This window comes from Manacus candei, unplaced genomic scaffold (assembly GCF_025592945.1).
Source record: "Manacus candei isolate 608988 ecotype Guabito, Panama unplaced genomic scaffold, ASM2559294v1 h1tg000095l, whole genome shotgun sequence".
Taxonomy (NCBI): domain Eukaryota; kingdom Metazoa; phylum Chordata; class Aves; order Passeriformes; family Pipridae; genus Manacus; species Manacus candei.
The window spans coordinates 3,733,528-3,755,286 of NW_026138143.1; the positions used below are offsets into that span (position 1 = coordinate 3,733,528).

General features: G+C 36.0%; 1 protein-coding gene across 7 annotated transcripts; it reads right to left on the reverse strand.

The window, feature by feature from the left end:
* Positions 1–1,918: 1,918 nt before the first annotated feature.
* On the reverse strand, positions 1,919–20,203 carry NME8 (NME/NM23 family member 8). Of its 7 annotated transcripts, none has more exons than XM_051768586.1 (17): positions 20,156–20,203; positions 18,835–18,879; positions 17,706–17,742; positions 17,556–17,613; positions 16,662–16,768; positions 15,811–15,882; positions 14,649–14,765; positions 13,730–13,796; positions 11,848–11,927; positions 10,516–10,608; positions 9,942–10,090; positions 8,454–8,632; positions 7,195–7,339; positions 6,289–6,396; positions 5,391–5,542; positions 4,240–4,384; positions 1,919–3,650 (listed from the first exon to the last, which is right to left on the reverse strand). In XM_051768586.1, the coding sequence occupies exons 3-17, from the start codon at positions 17,736–17,738 to the stop codon at positions 3,428–3,430; spliced, it is 1,728 nt and encodes a 575-aa protein (XP_051624546.1). In that variant the 5' UTR covers positions 17,739–17,742; positions 18,835–18,879; positions 20,156–20,203; the 3' UTR covers positions 1,919–3,427. The 7 variants fall into 7 exon arrangements, with proteins under 7 accessions (XP_051624546.1, XP_051624545.1, XP_051624547.1 ...); XM_051768585.1 differs by having other exon boundaries at positions 20,119–20,192; XM_051768587.1 differs by having other exon boundaries at positions 20,127–20,188.
* Positions 20,204–21,759: the final 1,556 nt, after the last annotated feature.

Below are 21,759 nucleotides of genomic sequence, written 5' to 3' on the forward strand. Positions count from 1 at the left end.
ATCTCTGAAATTAAACAAGAACTTTATTGAAATGTAAAACAGGGTTTCAAATTTGCTTGTTAGATATGCAATAAATTCAGAGGCTTGTTAGATATGCAGTAAATAGTAAATTATTCAATTAATATCAGACTGGCTCCTATTGCGACCAAAAGCTTGTGGATAAACCAGCGTGGCAACGAGCATGAAGAAAAACATATGGAAGGGAGGGCACACTCCTTTTCTCTAGATGAGGATCAAACCCCTAAAGTGACCCTTAAATATGTCAGGCAGTCTATATTCCAGATACAAGGTTAATGGATGCATCAGATCAACCAAAAGATGCCCCAAACAGATCAACACCTTCAGTATTTTGATTCCTTGTGGTTACAGTGTGATGAAAACTTTAATTTGTAGATACTCAGAGCACATCAGTATGTATCTTCTGAACAAGATAATCAGAAAGCTGATCATTTGCTCACAGAGAACTGTGGACAAAGTGAACAGATATTTAGATACTTGCAAGGTCCGGTTTGCCAGTGTAGCTCATTCAGCAGTCAGAACAAAGGAAAAGCAGTGCAGCAGTACACAACCACAAGCTGATTGACTCCATCTTCTTGGCAGGGAAAAGAACTTTTTCCCCACATGCCTTATTTTTTATGCTGTAATTCAGTACAAAACCTCACTACAATCAGACACACTTATTCTTCTTAAACAGTATTTTAAGATTTATAACCCCCTCTTGTTTATCATTCTAACTGAAATGGATCTTTAATATAGTCTTTAGTGTTAGATTATGATTTTCTTAAGGTTCCCAAACAAGGAAATATGTGGTCTGTGGTACAAATAAACATGCCCCGTGGTTCCATTTCTCTCCTGCTGGGACAAAATGATTATGCTATCTTTTGTTAGTGTTGGAAGAATTTTAATCACATTTTTGCACCACCTATTTCTATGATGAACCACAAGATATTTTCTAAATAAACAGTCATGAAGGCCACATTCTCTTTTGAACTGGCATTTAGGTATGAGATAAATGGACAGAGTCAGATTTTCTGTAAGATTTGTTGGCAGTGGAATTGTGTAAATTTAATTGCAAGATTTTAATCTTTTAGATTCAATGGAGTTTATGTTGGAATACGCTCCTCCCAACTCTATAAATCAAATGCTTGCCAATCCCATCACAAATGTTCAAATTCTTAAAAATTACATCCATATCAATGTCACAGTAATATAATTTTCAAAAAAGAGTGCATGGTAGTATAAATTATGTGGGCAATAACTTTTAAAGAGATGAAGTTATTTCTTAAAATATTGACAGTATTTTGATTACCATGCTTTTGAGTATATATTTTGATAATTCTACAAAAGACTGCTTCTCAAAGATATAAAAGCTTTGCAAATCTGAATCTCTTCATCATCTGACTGAAACAGTTATTTTTTGATGTTTGGCGATGTATCTGTTAACTTCCTTGTTTCCAAAGCTGCTAAAAGACATTAAGATCAAGGACATATTTGGGAGAAGAAAATAAGCAATAATAAATCAAATGCTCCCACATTTCAATATGGGTTTGGATACTTAGGCAACATGAACAAAAAACTACCATAAATCTATGCATAATATTTCAATGTAATCTACTGGATTGCTTTAACTAAACACAAGCAGGGCTCATAATTGACACACATAAGTATATGAACCCAAATAAACTAAATCCTTCAGCATCCAAGAGTGAAATGAAGCTGACAAGAATGCTATGTTGATTAGGAGTGATGTAATGGAGGATGAAGGATAATGGTTAAACAAGCAATAACTCAGTATATAAAATTTTGTTACATTTAAATAGGCAGAGGTTAAGCTACAGTATCCCCCTAGCTAACTGAAATTTCTCAGACCAGTGCAATAAATGATTCACAGTATTCAGAACCTGTGTATGAAACCTACCAAACTATTTGATTGTGAACCTCCACCAGATGTGTCATGAACTCTTAATTCGACATAACCACATTTTGCTGTTTTCAGTATTTGTGCTCCTGTGAAAAAATAAACCCATCTAAACTTTCAACATTGTATTTGCCCCGTTGATCGAGAAGCCATTAGCTCCAGGAAAGATCTCAGGAAATGAGCAGAATGATATATCTGAAATTGTCCTACTCAGGCCTTCAGTGAGACCGCTTCTTGGTTTAAAGTACAACATGCCAGCACCACAAAAGACCTTGAGTGCTGAAATAAAGCCAGGAAGAACAGTTTTAATGCATAAAAGAGAAGCCAAAGAACATACAGCAGTCCTGAATTATGCTTCTCAGAAGTCACCTCACTGAGTGGCATATAAATTCTGCACTAATCACAGCTTCCTACAGGCTAGGTAGCCTCAAGCCGAGTTTATGGCAGTAAAGTAGCTGTAGGTGAAAATAGGTCACCAGGAGAATGCTCAGTCCAAATTCTGCAGGAGGAATGTCTGTAATAACAAATGCCCCATCACAACAGAAATATTTGTCAGGAAGCTCTTTAAAACAGCTAATTGTATTAAATACAATAGGAAAAATAAAGAATGTGTGAGAAAGACTTCATTATTTCTGGACTTTGCACTTATAATCAATGCCATAAGTAAATTGTTTTAATTTAATGCCGCTCTTTAGTATCTCAGCTTTCAACAGACTCAGACAGCAAAAGTGAGAATATATCAGCTGCAGAATAATATTTGTGTTCTTTATGGAGGCCAGCCAAGTTAGGCTGGACAGGATATGAATTCACTAGTTTGGCAAAGAGGCATATATCAAGAATAGCTGTTATGTAAGGGCTGGCTTTATATTTTAGTTCCTTTGATAAATTTGAATTAAGTAAATGGGCTGGAAAGGGCCTTCTGCTTTATTATCCAACCTGCTACAGTAATTGTTAGAAGATATTTAGGGAAAGGATAAATAAACAGTGTAAATGTTTTTCAGGGCCCTGAGGGAACCAACAGGCCTTGATAGCCCAGAGCAGCCTCACCAGGGATGCATACACATACAGTTGGCCAATGAGCCCAGGAGCCCCATTTGGCTCACAGTTAGAACTGTAGGGCTTGACACAACGGATGTGTCATTGATAGTGTTTTAATCACCTTCCTTGACCCTGTTCTTTTTAAAGTAGCTACATACAAAACACCTTAGAATCCTGAAACTATTGGAAAGGCATAAATCTGTTAAAGTGACAAAAAACCCCAAAAACCCCAACAACACTCTACTAAGCATACATAAAGAAATCATTACTAATGTCAAACTTCTAGCAGGCACTACTTGTTACATCAATATGCTTTGCAATATGGAAAAGCTGATAATAAAAAGCTGCCTGATTACAATTGAAGTATGAAGGAAAATATGTGTATTTATATAGTCTTAAGTATAGAATGTTAGGTAGATAAATGCATCTAAGGAAATGAACATCAATTTCCAGAGATTGCATCTTAATTGTTTAGTGTGTACCAATCTCTCCAAATGCGAACTCAATGCTTTTCAGTGCATGTTCTCTATTAGATGATCCATGGACAGCATTAGACAAAATATCATGTGCAAACTGAGCTCGAATCGACTGAGGACAGATCTTCTTTGCCTCTTCTGGATCAGCTGGACCCATTAGTTTCCTCCACTCTTCCACAGCATTTTCCTTTGATAAGACCATTATCACTGATGGACCCCTGTAAAATCAGTATAAGAGAGCTCTTTATTCTGAGAAGCAGACTTAGCTTTGGCTTCAGAGGTACCATGAAGGTTTATGATAAGCATTGCACTATCTGAATTTTGTTAAACTGTTTAAGTATTAATATTTGTTACTGAGTGTTTTGTTTAAGACAATATTCCATATTTGAAAGCCAAAAAGATTATGATGAGCAGGTATTTAGATTTGGACTTTTTGTCCAAAAATATTCTCACCCAAAAATTTCTGAAGCAAGACAATACATACTGTTTTATCAACAGCTATACTAGCAATATTGTGAGAAAGATATTTTGTCCTGCATGGGAAGAACAAGGATTCCATTGGAAAGCAGTTCATTTTTTGAGAAAAAAAATCCAAAATAATAGTCACTACACATAAGTTTGGAAAGAATTTTAAATCTTCCTTTCAAAGTAAGAGCACTCTGTGCTAGAAGCCTCTAAACTTGACAGAAAGAGTGACAGAGTGTAAAATCCTTATACCACTTATGGTGTAGCATGTTTTGTTGACACTATAAATTCAAAGTGTGATGTCTACTTACATACCTCAGTACTGTAAAAGAAAATACTTACTCAGTCATACAAGACACTAACTGTTCATAAAAGGGTTTTCCTTCATGATCCTTGTAAAACTGTGCAGCCATTTCACGAGTTAAAGCTTCTTCTTTTATCTTTGAGATGCTAAATCCAGCCTCTTTAACTTGTTTCATAATGTCATCTAGGAGAATAACAAACAAGCTCATTTTCAATTGAAATGGTTTAGATGCAAAAAACTCCCAACACACCCAAACTTCAAAAGTTTCAGAAAATACTAGATGTCTTTTTTTAAAAAAGTCACCAGTATCTATTAAAATTCTTGTTACAGTATCAAACACCCATGGACAACATAATAAACACTTCAACAGTCCTATAAAATGTATAGAAACCATTGTAATCACATTGCCCATCTCGATGAAGGTGTTAAACCCAGACTGTTATGAACTATACCAATAGCATTCACTGTTCTCACACTGGATAAAACGTGGACTGTAGTTGTTATGCTATATCAAGTACCAGCTGGCCTGCCAGAATCAATCTGGATTGTTACAAGAGAGGAAGAAAGACTCACAAAAGGCAATGATGAATTAGCATTAGAAAGACTATTGAATTTTATTTTAAATAGAATAGAAAAGAATAATGTTCAGAAGAGGCTCTGGATATAGGATTTTTTAAAAGTGGCTTCAAAAATCTTTAAGACAAGATTCCAAATCGTACATGGTGCTCTTTTTACTTTTTACTTTGATGTTTCCTCCGTATTCCCCTTTTCTAATGGCAAGTTAAACCAAGAATAGGAATGAATCTAACTGAGCAATGACCCCTTTTGAGTCAGTAGAGGTAAATGTCTGAAGTAAGTAACATAACTTTGGAAAGTCTCTCTCCTTTGACTTAAAAGGATGCTAGGCAGCTAGCCTTTCAACAGTTTAACTTATCTAAGAACTCTCTTTCTCCAATTCACCATTATTCTTGTGAAGAAAGACCTATAGGCAGCTTAAGTAAAGGAACTTTCACATTTGAGATCTCGACCTGAATCATGCAAGCCCCGTAAAATTATTTCTTTGCACAGAAAATACATTCCAGAGAGTCAAAAGAATGCATTTGATGTGATTTACTGCAGCGTACGTTGCTAATATTTTGTAGAAATGTCTGCATCAGTAGCCATAGCCCATACTTTCTAAATGACTTACCTTTATGAGTCTTAACAGCCTCAGGTTTGATTAACGCAAAAGTTTGTTCCTGAGGGAAGAAAAACTCTAATTCCTTCTGAGCGTCATCAGGTGTAGAACTGCCGTGCAGCTGATTAATAGGTACATTGTCGACTGCATATTGTGCACGCAAACTAAGAGTCATTAAAAGAGTGAAGTTACTTAAAGGAATAGCTATGAATTGAGCAATGAATTATAATTAGCTTTGAGCGAATGAATATAAATATATACATTATTTAATTATATTATATTATTATATATTATAATATATAAATTAGTGTTGATCTGACAATCTGAAATCTGAATGCCTTCCCCCCAACTCTCATCTTGTTATATTTCCAAGAAATACCAATTCTTTCTTAATGAGACAGCACTTCTATCAGCAACAGGTAAGATGATACCACAGCACTTTCTTAGAACAATATGATAAATAGGTAGAACTAAGATGTCCGTTTATAAAATGTGTAGGACAAACTTAAGTCAGAAATAAAATACGCTACTGATGCAAAACTTTCATTAAGCCAAGAGAAAAATCATTTGTTCCAAGAAATAATGGTATTTCAGGAAAAAAAACACTATAAAGAATAGGTTTTACCAACATTTTTTCTCTGATTCAAGAGATCCCCTTTCACTTCAATACCCCTTTTTTAAACTCAACTTTTTATTATTCTTACCATCCATTATTTCTCAAAAGATGCCATAGTTTCTATGTGTAATACACTCCTACTTCCAAGAAAAGCTTAACAAATTGCAGAAATGCATATCAGTTTCCAGATGATGGCACTATAGTTACACCAGTTGGAATGTTGTATTGATTGAGATGAGAAATATGAAAGTAAATTGGAAACTGTGAATGATGTTTTACTATTGTGGCTTATACCTGTCTGGATTTTCTTTGCAAGCCTCTTCAAGGGTCTTTGGGCCCAGTAAACTTCTCCAGTGTGATACAGCGTTTTCACGTGTTAGAGCCAATACAAGAGTTGGACCACTGTAAAATGGGAAAACTAACATTAAAAAAAAAATTAAACTCCCAGTACTTTTCAAAGTAATTTGATTACATATAGTCCAGGCTAGGAAAATGAGCCCTAGTATTAGAGGACTTTAAAACTGATCTCTGTTTAAACAACTACAGTCTGATAAAACCTTACGAGGCTTAAACATGAATTTAAATTGCAAAGGAACTGAGTTTTATCACAACAGCAAGATGTAGAAACACTGCTCATGCCCCAGCCATATCCTAACTTCATATGAATGGAATATCCAGACATGATTCATTTCTCCTCCCCAAGGTATCCAACACACAGCCTGGTTAAAGATTTCAGAGCTCGCCTCTAGACAACCTAAATGCAACCTTTCAGAGCAGAGCTAAACTGGTTTCACCCAAACCAATGGACTTGGCTGCTGACTTTGACATCATACATATGAAGTTATGGAGTAGCTGGCAATTTTTGAAAGCCTCATTTTTTTTATTTATTTGTTATACCTGGGAATTATCTCATTATCTGCAGTCATCTGATCCTGTTTTGACTTTTACTAAACCTTTACATACATGTCTATCTTATAGCCATGTATTATCCAGGAAGTGTTCAAGGGCAATTTGGATGGGACTCTGAGAAACCTGGTCTAGTAGAAGGTGTCCCTGCTCATGGCAGGAGGTTGGAGCTAGATAACTTTAAAGGTCCTTTCCAACCTGAGCCATTTTCTGATTCTGTGATTCTACAATTATTAATTGTGAAAATTTCAGTCTTATCTGTAGATCCACATGCTCATTTTTCATTCAATATACCTGGTCATTTGCTCTAGAAGGACTGGGAAGTAGTCTTCATTTACATGCTCACTGTAAAATGTACGCACTTGTTCTTCAGATAGGATTATTTCTTTCTGCATTGCTATTTTGAAGCCATCATCCTTTATCCTTTGTATGATAGAATCTGTTAAATATATTGAAATAATGCTAAAGGGCTATCCATGCATTACTTCGCACACTTGCAGAGAAATGACATGGACTTTTCAATGATAATGTTAAATTTTTACAGGTGAATTAATTTCCTAACTAAAGAACAGAAAACTAATATAAAGCAAATGTTATTGCGCTTCAGGAATTGCCTGAACACTCAGAAAGCTGATCCTCATCTTCTTAAGGTTTTCTCTTACTTCCAAAACCTCATTAGGAATTACTGACTGAGGAATATGATATACATTGCTATGACCAAAAGAAGCTCTAAGGAACTTGAATAGGTGAATGTTTATTTAACTAAGCCTTACAAGACCACATGGGTAAGTAAGCAGTATTTGGCACAAGTCAAAATAACTCTGTAATTACCTACAGACGATGTAATTACCTGCAGAACTGCTGCTCTAAGCAACATACTAGACAACCATCAAGAATATAAATACCCAAGGAAAGATCAAAATTGTAGTCTTTCAGATCCTGTGTATAGGTTATTTCAAGTACAGAGATTCTCAAGTTAGAAATAAGTGTTTTCTGAAATCTAGGAAGAAATGCAAATATATGATTGAAAAGTAAACTTGTTTGGATGAAGGTTCATGTTAATGGGGTAGATTTTTTTATTTAATCTGTAAAAATGTTTTCTGTTTAGACCTGCCCTTGAGCAACACCACATTATGCAGCATAGAATATCTTAGACTGGATCTTTTTCACCTTGCCATTGATTTATCTTGGAGCTGCCATTCAAGAATATCAGCTACTTTATTATGGTGGGAAATATGGTCCCCTCTACAACATTTGAAAATACTAGCTTATCTGAGATGTCTTCTACAATTATTCCATCCAAATGTACAATCTACAGACTTTCTTGAAAAATCAACCAAGGGAACAAAATAGCATTGACATTTACATCCTCAATATATGAAAAACATTAACCATATAACTTCATTCCAGACAAAAATTTCTGTTGGCCTAATTCTGGGGAGACAATATAACCTAAAAACATTTCATTAATCGAGTTAAAATTTTTAATTCAAAATTCAAAATATGAGACTACTTATATACCCTAGATACAAAATACAGTTATTAACACTTACCTCGTCTTTCCTTTAAGAGAGTAGGTCTAATTATGGCCAAAGTCTTTTCAGCTTGTTGTTCCGTTTGATGTATATGAAAATTTGGGAAAAAGAAGCCAAGTTGTCTGCTGGCATCTTCGATACTGTCTTGCACGTCACATAGATTTACTAGACTCTCAGCTTCCACAAGTGCTAGCCCACTAATGAAACATGAAGTAATACAGTTTTTAAGTCACTGCATGCGTAGTGTTAATAAGCTGGCTTCTTGAAGTTGTATTTGTATGTTAAAATTTAGTGAAACATTAGAATGCAAAACTAAGCTTTCATTAAATTCAGATTCATGAGCAAAATAATGTTTCTGAGAAGACAATTACTAATTTTCTCAAAAAGTGCCTCATGTGCCTCGTGTGCTCTGAAAGAGAAATCTCAGTCACATAGCTTTAGTAATTTCCCTCTAGCTTATTCAAGAAAGTCCCTCTGTTTCATGAGAAAGAATTACTACTGGCAAGGGTACAGTGTATAATAAATGATCAATAAAAGGCTTGTGCTTTATTTGTGTGCAGCATGATCATAAAAATGGTAGCAATACAGAATTGTCTGTAACAGAGATACTTCTCATTGTTACTTACCTGTATGTCTAAGGTTTATATAGCTATGTAAATAAAGTCCTTCTTGGCCACTTACATAAAATGCAGTATTCCTCAGTTGTACTAAATTAATGCAGAAAGAGATACAGCAGTCATCAACAAAAATATCAATCATTATGATAAATTGTTTCTTGGACAAAGTATTTAAGTTCCTGTTACTTTAAGTAAGTCTCTTGTCTAAATGTAAAACTTGATTTGATATTTGAATTTTTGTGAACACTCTATTGTCTGAAGCTGTGTATACAACTATCATCCTCTTTCTCTACAAACTCTCGGTACAGAAGAAAAACAGACATTTCAAGATACCATGGTTGTGAACAATTAATCCTTACAATGTTTTATGTGTCATGGAGCAGAGTGGGGACACAAACCCCAGTACCCTACCCCTTCTCTGATGGCTTTTGCAATGTTCACAGGGAGAACAACATGCCTTAGGTGTCCCCTGGTCTCCTCTGAGCCACATATACAGCTTCCCAGGATACAAAGGAGTGAACATGGGCAGAAGTGCAACCTTCAGTCGGCAGTGCTGGCAGTCACTTTGTCTGGGTGAATGAGTATGAAGTAGAATTGCATGGACTACATCATTTTTGAAGTGTAGCATTACTCCCACTGGTCTGAGAATCCATTCAAGGCTAGTTCAAAGAGATCGAAGACATTTTCTTGTCATCTTTAACTAGGATGTATGGAGTTTCTGAAGTTGCATCTCTAGTGGTGGTCCTGTGAAGGACCAGGTGAAGAACTCTGCCTACTCCCTGAACCCTTCGCACATGGGCACATCTGCATCTGAAGAACATACCTTGATTTGTGGTGTGCTCTGGACACTGTAACTGAATCACATATACACATTCTCACTGTTAGTTACCTCTCTGACTCAGACGTATCAGACATACTGTCATGTGTTTCATGTAGTTCTTTCCAGTGAGGAATGGCAGCAGTGTCTTTTTTTTTAGTGAATACCAAAACGTGGCATGGTCCACTCATCATGAATTGAACAAATTCTTCAAAGTCAGGCTAAAAAACATAATTTTCCATCATGAATTGCAGGAACTCTGAGTTTATAATCAGAAATGAGACAATCATCCTTTCAAAGTAACTCATAAATTCCTATTCAAAACTGGCATTCACATACATTAGTCAGAACCCGGTTAGATTGTTTGTGAAGTTTTTTGATCAATCATTTGAGACAACATTATCAGATGTCTAAAACAAAATTAATTGAGATAAAGGAAGTCCTGGAACTACTTTAAGCAAGTACTATGTTGTTACAGGTTAAAATGTGAATGACAAGACTGAAGAAAATTTTTTGTGAACTAAATCTACATTAATTCAGTTTTTTGACATACTAAAAAATTACAGTACAGAGATTTGCAACCACATCTAGTTACAGTGATATGTTTTACCCTCTCCTTTCATTTAAGTTTTTAGTTTACTTTTACCTGATCTTTATTCCGGGCATAGAACACTCTGATTTGCTCTTCAGTTAGCACTTTCTCCTCTGCTGCTTTAATGGTAAATCCTGCATCTTTAATCTGCAATTATTCAGTTATTACTCAGTGGCATTTGAAAATGGGTATATACAAAATGTATGTTATTGTAAATCTAAAGATTGATTTTGAAAGTTATCTTAAGTTTAAAATTCCCTGAAATTCAAAATGTATTGCTGTTGTATTCAAAATATAATGGCTATCTTTGCCTAAACTGAACTTCCAGCGTTTCAAAGCACTTCACTAAATTCAGCATTACAATACTCATAAATTAATGTTTTTGAAAATTATAGTGCAGTTCAATGTATGGAGTACATTCATTCAGTAGTTAATAATCCCTTTTATTTCACACCGAATAAACTCCTTTTGCCCATTGTGACTGGTTAATATGCAAATACTTCTAAAAATTTCATTATAAACTCTGTTATAATCAAGGTAGTCATGTAGATGTGATCAGTTTTATCAGGCTAAACTACTTGGCTTCAGAAAGAGCAAATAAAGAAAAATTAAAAATAAAGAAAAATTAAATCTGTTTTAATATATTCTCTTTTAAGCTACATTACTGCACTAAATTCAAGTATATGTAAGTGATATATGTTTATATGACCTGTGTCAAATTCATAGTCCACTGGTATGAGATTTGTACCATATACTGATATTTTAATAACAAAGGCATTGTCCAGCCCCAATACTGATCATATGCTAATATTAATCTGCTTACTGGCACTCTGCTCTTTAAAAGCCCCTATGATGCTGCAGAGTGTTTCCAGACTGCCTCGACAAGACTGACTGTGGAAACAGCATAGGTGCACACCTCATAAGCCAAGTAACAGCTCTTCAGCCCCAGCTAAATAATTTTCAAGCACTGCCTGTTTTCTGGGGGGTATTTTGGGTTTTTTCTGACCTTATTTTCTGGCTACAGTAGAGTAATTGCAGAAACAAACTATATAGCACTCTGATTTCCTTTCATTCAAAGGTCACTTTTTAAAATTTGTATGAGTTTATCTTGATATGCAGTGTTATAAGGCATTTTTTTGGTAACAGAATCAGTGTGAGTCAATATTTTACCTAATCTACTGGCATAAAATATTAAAATAATAGTATAAATTTGAATACCATATTATTTCAGGTCAAAATTATTGTCCTTTTATCAACCTTACCAGAGAAACATTAACAGATCTTGTTCTAAAGCCTGGGCATAAATTAGGATCTACTTAGTCTTACATCTTGCTACTATGCCTCTTAAATAAATAGGATGAATTAATATTTTAAAATTCTGTCTACCTTTTTTTTAATTTCTTCTACACGTCCCTCTAGGACGTCATTAGGTTTTATAATTCCAACAGAATATCTGAGTATTTCTTCTTCTAGAAAAGGGAAAAAAGAGTAATATGTTAATTAATACATTCATCAAAATAAATACACAACAAAATGCTTCATTACTTACAAGGGGGTTTCTCTAAATAATTCTCCCTTTTAATATTGAGATGGCCAAACAGTGTTTCCAAAAATTGACTCCAGCACTTAAAGCATGTCTTGGAGTGCAGGGCCACCCTTGGCTATCCCTGGAATTCACATTCCTGATGAACCACATTTTTGGGGGGTTAATATTGGGGAGAAATGGTTCACATGCAGGTAGCTATGGTGAAAAAATTTCAGCTTAAGATGGACGCTTTGTCTAGGGAGTTCTGTATGTACAAGAGTAGAAATGTGAAAGGAATTACTATTACTAAGGAAATTCACTAAGTGAAAATCTGTACAAATATTGGAGATTCCCCGTAAAATATACAATTCTTGTCATAGAATATGTTTGATTCCTTGGCATTGTGAATGCTGAAGTAATTTGCAATTAATAAGTGTTGGTCACACATTCTTGCTAGTATAATCTAATGTTTAAAATAAGGTGTTCCTTGCTGTAACAGTACAGACAGACTGTTGCAACATCCATAGCATACAGATCCTTGAAAATGATCAGAAGGGAATATACACTGCATCATCTTTGCAGAACCTTAAGCATTAGAATGTACCTCAATCCCATTCTGAACACTGTAGAAGAACTTAATGATAGTGCTAATGGAAATAGCAGCTAATGGAAACTGCTACTTGTTTCCAGTACTAGAAAACACTTATAGGCACATGCATGTGTTAACGAAAATGTTACCCCAATATAATATGTTAATATATTACAGTTTCTGAGAGATCCCCTGACTTGAAGCTGAACCTGAGCTGAAAGCTCTGTTCTCTGATTTTGTATCACATTTAGGTTTTGTGGATTAGTGTGAAGCTTGTAGATACTTGCTAAATGATAATACTGTACTACTAGGTCTCACAGGGTTTATGAGGAAGAATATTGGCTAAAGCTAAGGTCAGGGATATGTCACTTGAACCATACAATAAAGAAGGCATGAAGAGGAAGGAGAAGGGACACATCTTAATCCATGTCTCTAACCTAATGCCTTCTCACAGGAAAAAAAAACACAACCAAGATCAAGAAAGAGATGAGGGAGGGGTTTATTCCAACTCAACATTGAAGAATGGCATTCTGTGCATATATGAAGGTGTAGGAACATTCAATAGCCACAGATAACAATAAAACTAGAAAAGATTTAGGCCTCAGCTCATGAGAAGCCTGAGATAAATCACAGACAGGGGACTTGCAAACAGGATGGTGCTTTTTTTTCATTTGTTTTTGAAGCTTATCATGCTATACTGTGGATTTTTGCTCTTACATAAGTCTGCTCTTAAATCTAGTCTGGTGAAAGAGTTAATTGAAATAATTTGAGATACAAAGCATGCCATTGCTTCACAGATTAACTCTTTCAGTCCTCTCAGGTTGACCCCATCATAGTATTCCACCTCAACAAAAGTACATAGCCAACACAGGGACTGTGTAGAAGTGACTTTCAGGCCCTAATTTTACATGGAAAAGTTCCCTGGCATGTATCACTTCTATCTAAAGTCTGAAGGTTCCCAGTGTGAGGGTGAAAATATCAATGATGACAGTCCAATGTATTAATTCCTTACTGAAAAAAGTTGAATCATAGTGTCTCATATTAACTCAACCAAAGGAAGGTCTATTAGTGCTTGACACAGACAATTCTTAATCAAAAGACATTTGTTCTCTTTCTTCCTCTTAACATTTCTAAAATAAATCAAATATATTTACCCTCCTCTGCAGTCTCCTCAATAGTCTCTTCTGATGATTCTTCTTCTAGAAAAACAAGTTCAACTACCTAAGGTAATTGCAAATAGAGCAAAAGTACACCACCATTAAAAGGTAAAGTCACCAAACACAGCTGTCAGATCTTTACAACACTTCTATCTTAATTTAAGAATGGATTTTGTACTGTGGAAAACAAGCAAGTCTAAGAAAGACCTTAGGTCAGTCTGATTTTCCTTGAGCTGCAGTTTGTTAAGAGTCTCTTTTTACTGTAAGTGGAGTTTTTTTATCTTTTTCACTCAAAACAAGCAATGAGACATAACTTTCTCATGTCTGTTTCATATGATGCAGTTACTAGTTATATATTAAAAATATTCATCCCCGAAAGAAAAAAAGATTACTGAAACCTCTATGTGCTAGTGACATTTTGTCCATTTCTCAATTTCTTGCATTAATAGTCTAATCTGTAAATTTCTTAAGTTTTTAAGCCATAATGGATATTTTTTTCTGGAGAGAATATCCAGCAAGGGAGGATTAATTCTGCTATTACTATAAATTCCAACTGTAGATTTGTTTGCAGTGTAGGCTATTGAAGTCAGACTAAGCTGTCCTTATGTCCTCATGTCATCTGGAAGTCAGGAGTGAAAGGTGATGGAATAAACTTGTTGAAAGTCCTTTGGCTTTTGTAGCAAACTGGATTCTTTAAGTACAGAGCAGTCCCCACAGTTTTGAACAACCCGATCTAGTGAAAGTGTCACCGCCTGTGATCTTAAGGAGTCTCTTGGAACGCAGATAATTTTATGAAATTTCTGCAAAAAAAGCCTGTCACATATATCACTTTACTGTTAAGACAGAAATACAAAAAATTAAACATTACTTAAAACACTATCACACAAATATATGTAAGTATCTGGTTTGTGAGTACCTCGGTGCGTTCCTTCTCTCCAGCTGCAATTTGCCTCTCTTCTTCCACTAGATCTGTTACTTTCTTAATTATAAGAGGAGCATTTACACCTCTCACTATATCAATAATTTTGCCATTCTGTAAAAGAGAAAATAACACTTTCAGTGAGTTTTCATCTCTTAGTTTACACATTTACTTCAGCTTTTGAAACATGTTATATCTTGTTAATTTTTCCAGATACAGGACTACTTCCTATTTCCATGAAGGAATACCAAAGCTACTATTGTCTCTATTAGTTCAGAATTAACCTGCTTTTAATTCCTTACTTCTTTCTCTACCTAATTTTCCACATTTTTTTTCAAGGCTCACCATTAACAGTACATTTCGAAGCAAATGCAAATATGGATTCTACTAGCTTGTAATTTGTATAACATGGAGTTTTCTGTCGTCTTTTTTTTTTTTGCATTCGATTCCAGAGCGTGTTCTACCATGTTTAGGTGTGCAATAACGAAGCTAACTAATGGTGACCAAAGATACTACTAACTTCTCTAGGCAGCATTCAGATTCAGACCTGAAAGTGTCCTGAAAGTATTGTTGTTTGTGGTCCCTAGTTATGGGAATTCAAATCCTGATACCTTCAAGTGAAAAAAACCCACCACTTCCTAAGTGAGCAGTATTACATGGTGGTGTCCTAGGACAACAGTCTATCTGTGTCCATCAGTGAGAAATCGTAAATATATGATTAATTGCTGCAGTTCCGCAAGTGTTACAAACACATTTTTATTTGTTATCTTAAAAACTTTATAGCAACAGGAATTGTAAATTCTATTTCCCTGATGGAAAATGTGCATAAAATAATCATCTCCAGTGTAACCACATGTAGGCACTTTATGTGATGCAAACCTGGAAAACTTACATGGATTTCTCACTAAGTAACTACCAAAACAGTGTCTTCCATAGCTCTTCTGTGGCTGTATGTGCAACAGCCACAACAAAAATGTGCTCAAGAGCCACCAGATTTGGGGATGGGAGACAGCTCAAGTAAACAATATCTGATGGTACCATTCTACATACTGTAAAATGTAAATAGAGAATTTATACTTCTTCACATCTATTTTGAAATCTTGAAAAGTTAAGGCAAAAGTAGGCAGCACATTAAAAGAAACTGATGTGATGTACTTACAACACAAAAAAGAAACACAGGTTCACAGTTTTTTCGAAATGGTTTCAGAGTTTCAATGCTGTCAGCCTCTGCCTGAAGTCAGACAAAAAAGATTATTTGCTTACAAAAGTGTGTATGCATATATATATATATATACATACAGATAGATAGATATGTGTAAACCTTTTTGCCCCCCAAAAAACCCCATTCCTACATGCTTTGGTGTTACAAACTCAAACTGCAGTCCTAAATACAAGTAACAGTCCTTATGGTGATGAAGAAAGAACTTTTTTGGTAACATGGGATTGTCTTCTCAATATTACAGCAATCAATCATGGAATAATGTCTTCTCTTGATACTATTTTCTCATGTAGGTTATAATAACATACATAAAGGAAGAAGTATATATATACTTACTAGTGTAAATAGGTATTTTTACTACTACAGTTCAGTGATAATTTATTTTTAATTTTCCCCTTTTTTGTTCTCTTAAAAATGAAATACAAGGGAATATTTGAGATAAAAAAATGCAACAGTTTTTCAGGGACACAAGAATTTTAAATGTGATAATCCATAATATAAAACTAAAAATCATATAGGCTGGCTTTTGAATATTTCTGCAATCTCATCAAGAAAAACAAAAGTTTTGGGATATCATCTTCATTTTATTATAACTTCTTACATATTTATTCCATTTTTAATCTACTTCTAGACAAAGTCATATGAGGAGACCTGCAGAAGAAGAGGCAAGCAGGCCAAAATTATGACAACTCATCATAAAGACAGTAAAATGAAAGCTCTGTATATGCAGATAAGAAGATATATTTAAATTAAAATGTTAATAAAGTCCCACACAAAATTTACATCCTTACCACGGCAAAATGTAACACATTGTCTTCACTAAAATCATTCTTCAGTTTTCTCAATACATTCATCACAGCTTTGCAAGGACCACACCAAGCTTGATACACATCTATTACTAAAATGTAATAGTTTGGAATTACAAACAGCTGACTTGTGGAACTTATAAAATGAGGCACATTTATGTTTAGATTGCAGCAGCACTGGGGAGGCATTTTTGTGTATCTTTCAGTCCTCTTCTAGTCAATGAATGCATCATGAATAAGTCAAGGTACTCAGTGCATACATTAGGGTTTCCTCTTTTATTTCAATTACTTTTTACATAGAAAACTTACTTTTGAGACTATTTGAGATTATTAATTTGAACAACATCTTTTGTCTCACATTCCTTTTCCTTTTAGCTGCTCTTTTTATTTTCTCACTGTTGCTTTTCATTCTTATCTAGGTCTTTTTTCTGCAAGACTTTTACCTCCCTGACCTGTGCAAATCATTTCTTTCCCATTACTAACCCTCTGTAGATATGATCCTATTACATATTTGTTCCTCCTACCCAAATACAATTCCTAGGAGACATTGTTTTTGGACTAACTGAACTGAAAACTGGGAATAATATGCATCATAGAACATGCACTCTCAAGAATGCAGGAGTATTAATTTAGTCTGTGCAAAATTTTAGGGAAAAACTTCCATGGAAGTTTCCAACCCCCTACCATAGCCAATACCATATTGGAAATGATTCTTTGCTATACATTTATAAATATATATTCATATAGCCTTTCTTTAAAAGATAATAGGGCACTAGTCATCTTGGTTCATTATGAGTATCTATTAAAGGTGATATATAAGTATGAAAAACTGTACATATTTCCATGAGATACTAAACAGAAAATAGCAACTGTTAGTACCTACTATACCATTCGTCTGCAGCATTTCATCCCACTGGTCTTGATTGGTTATTATGATCTGAAATAAAATTAACTGATATTTTAGCATCTTTAAATGGAGAAAAAACATCTCTTCCTCTCTCAAATAGTTTAAGCAATTAAGATTTATACCTGGAGTGGGACTTCTTTCTTCTTGCTTGCCATTTCCCTGTAATTATGGGAAACATTAAAATATGAAGCACATTTAACAGTTTTTTAAAAAACTGTGTGACGTGCAGAACTGATTTATATGGTTTTCAGAACATCACTGCCTTCTGATTCCCCTAGAATTAACTCAACTGAAGCTCCTACAGCAATGGCAGTTAATACCCCATGTGGGAATTCTGTGGAGCAATATACAACTTATTTGCCAAGAACAAGAAACAGAACAAAATTTACTTTCTTAATTTCCTAGGGTGTTCAAAACTTTTGGCCTCAACAGTTTACAAGCTTATAATTCTTTAGAGTAGCTACAGGGACCTTGATGGGATGACAACTGCTGTAACACTGGACCATTTCAGAAAAATATTGATTAAAGAGCTTCCACTCTGATAACATCAAATCAACCCTCCTGTCTGCTGGGATACACGAAAAGCAATGACATACTTGTGCCCCATAACTAATCTCCCAAACTAAATCCTGATACATTCATTACTCTGTCATTAATAAACAATGTCCTTCTTTTTTCTTTTCTTTTTTTTTTTTTCCAGTAGATAATTAACTGTGAACTGGGCAGGACAACAATTTCAGTTAAGATACATATGTGGATTAAGTTTGACTTCTGTTTCCAAATGAAGCTTGACTGAACAATAAATGTTATCACTGCATCAGGAGCCTCAGTTTCCCTAGTTCTTGGTTAAGATGGGGGGCTTCATCTTGGGTAAAATGAAAGTGCCATCATGAATGTGACCTCCACTGGCACTGTTATCTGACAAGTCAACAAGCAAATATGTCCAGAGTTTGAACTATCCTGATATTCCCATCAAAGCTGTTCCCTTCAGATCACAGATTGAGGCATAGTGGTCAATGTGAGAACTCTAATCTAAACACTGATCTAAAAATATTTTTAAGAAATAAAACTTTAAACGCAGGCTTTCTTCAGATCCCTTAACCCGGGTAGTGAGACAGAGCATGGCATTAATTTCTGTCTTTTAAAGACTGAGGAGATGATACTACTGTTGAATCTAGAGGAAACTAACAGATGGAAATATGGCATATTAGTAGGAAATCTTTAGCAAAAGAACATGTCTTTCAGTGTTACCTTCTGTCACTGAGCAATGACAATCAAAGTGTTGCAAGGCTAGATCTGCAAAACATAAACCACACATGTGATAATGGCCTATACATCCCAATGGTCCTACACACGCTCCCCAACTAAAAATATGCAGTCATACAGGCTCAGGTGACGAACAAAAGCACTGCAGAACAGACACTTGCTGTTGTATGCAAATATAGAGATACACATTAGTGTGGAATAGTAGCTGTGTGAGACGGACATGTGAAGATACACATGACATCTATACTTTTAAATATAATTTTCACATACCATTCTCTCAGTAATGCAGTCAGTATTATACTGATAAAATCTGAAGAGGCCAGCATATTTTCTCCATTATCTATGTTATGGACAAGATGCTTCTCTAGCCTTGATACAAGGCATTTTGCTATCCATACTTCATCATGGATGTGCAAACGCTACACCTCTGACTACACATTTTACAACCAAGACTGCTTCCTTGAACTGGTCAGATATAAAAACAGACCTGGGTGCACACCTGGATGCAACGTCAAACTGACGTTCATATATGCACAGTCTTTGCAGACAGATATTCTATATCTTAGTACAAACCCTCATTGACATATATACATAGAAGATGTACATATGAAGATACTCAAGAGCTTGTGAGATTTTAACATGCACCTGTGTGTAAATACATGCATACAGACATATAGTTCCCTGTGCATAAGTTCTTGTGTATGACAGCGGATCCTTGTGTGTTCCTAGATAGCAGTCTGATGGACCATCTGCTCCCTACCCTTGAATTCTATGAAACTGGATTAAATACAGAAAATCATGGATGGAAAACACTCACTGAGGTACACTGCAGCTTGCACATGCATGCCTGTATGCTTTCACAAGTGCATGCAGAGACTCATCCTTCTGCAGGCACCCAAACATGCCAACACACACCTCCACTACACATGTGGACACTCATCCGTGCAGGCCCTCTCCATGAGCAGGCCTGGGTGAGCCCTGGGTGAACCCGCATGCATGCAGGTATAAGACCCCTTCCTGCATGCACACACACACACAGAGAAACATATATAAGTGAGAAAACGCACAGGCACACACCAGTTCAGGGGCGACAGTATCTACTCAGGGTGCCGTTCATAACCTGGAGGAGCGCCCAGGTGCTCGTGCACCCAGTGGTTTGACACGCACTCTCCATGACAAGCACACCATCGCACATCGGCTTGGGTGCCACTCACCCCTGAGGTGGGTGCCCACCCAGGAGCAGACAGGCAGCGCCAGCCCCCTGCCCACCTGCCCACCTTGTCCCTGCCTTGGAGCAGCCACTCACCTGGGGACTCTCCCGCAGCTGCACAACTGTCACCCCCCAACGGCTCTAACAGCCTCTCCTGTCCTTTAGCCTGCCCCAGCCACCCTCTCTGCTCAATCTCCAAGGGTTATTTTTCCCCCACCACCTTATTTTGTGAGTCTGCCGCTGACAGGGCACAAGGAGCTGAGCTGCAGGCGTGCAGAGAGAGAAATGAGGAGGGAGTTGGGGAGTGCAGGGGTCGGAGGAAGAGTCACCATTTCCTTCAGTGTTTCTCCTCTGTTTCTTTTGCCCTAGGCAGAGTCCAAACTTACCCTTTTAAAGTAAGAAAATTAGTCTTGGCACCTAATTAGCAATCTGCCTTCACTCCGTGTTACTTGCAAATTATGAGATAATGAGGACTAAAAGGGGAAATTTTTTTGTGGATGTCATGATGACCAAAGGAGGGTCTTGAAAGCCAAACAGTGGTGACTGCTAATGCTCACACACTATCATTGCAGGTCTGTGACCACACCAGTTCAGAACAGAGTTATCATTTTTCAGATGCATGCTTGCATCTCAGCGGGCCCAAAAATTAACAGAAAATAAAGGTAAAGTTCATTTATACACATAGAAATCACAGTTGGTCCAGAGTACAGTGTGGCGGTTTTTATGTATAAATTCTTAAAGGCATCGCAGCTGGTGAGAATTTCTTTATGGAGGTATAGGTTTGAGAATGTTCACAAGTCAAATATAGGTGTCTCTAAACAGCAGACATTGCACATATGTGTGTTGTTCCTGAGTCAGAAATCATCAGTGCATCCAATTTACTTTTGAAACCCTGCCCAGGCATACTACGTGCTCTTACGTATATCTACCGCATCTTAAGAAAATCTAGTTTCAGTGACTTTCTTGTTACTTTTCTTAAGCTTTCTGGCGCTGCTCTCCAAGGTTACCTTTATTTCCTGAAACTAGCATGAAGAAAAAAGTAGAGTAAAAGCTTGTAGAGGTACTAGAATAGATGTTCTTCCTCACAGTTAAATTTTCCTGAGTTGAAGGATGTTCATTCTGCTGCAGTGGGAATGAGGCAACATTTCCACAGAGCTACAGCAGTTTTCAGTGTTGAGATTATGCTATGCCCTAACAACTTGGATTAAATCAATTAGGTGGCAAGACAGACTTTGCATTCAGGTTGGAAATAATGCATTTATATAGCCATTGCTAAATTACTTCCTACATTTTTTTACTGGAAAACTCTAGCCTTGGACTTAGTACAAACTCTGCATTGGCCTGCTTGGAAGAGGAGGAGTGCCCTTGAATAACTTTTATTTTTCTGCATGAGGTAGGAAAACAACTTCTGAGACCTTCATAGGCATACAAAATTAAGCAGATCTACAAAAGATGAGATATTTAACCCAACTACCATGTAGAAGTTAAAGTCCCAAAGCACAGGCTATGTTTTTGGGGTTTCCTTCACAAACTGCTAACTTCTTTATCCAGACCACTTTCTTCATGAGCAACCACTTTTTTATATATTAGGGAAAAAAAGTCTTGAAGAGAAACACTAGAATGAGGTAATGCTCATGTACCAAGTGTTAAAAGGCTGACACAGCCTGTTCTTTAACTGCTGGGGAGGGGAGGAGGGAGAA

Bases quoted from the DNA above. Each gene is read 5' to 3' on its own strand.
- NME8 (XM_051768586.1), bottom strand. From the start codon at position 17,738: ATGGCAAGCAAGAAGAAAGAAGTCCCACTCCAG. The intron at 8,633-9,941 runs GTAACTAACAGT...ATGTTTCATTAG, and splicing joins GATACGTCTGAGTCAGAGAG to TGGGCTAGCACTTGTGGAAG. The intron at 5,543-6,288 runs GTATAAGCCACA...AATGACTCTTAG, and splicing joins TGCAAAGAAAATCCAGACAG to TTTGCGTGCACAATATGCAG.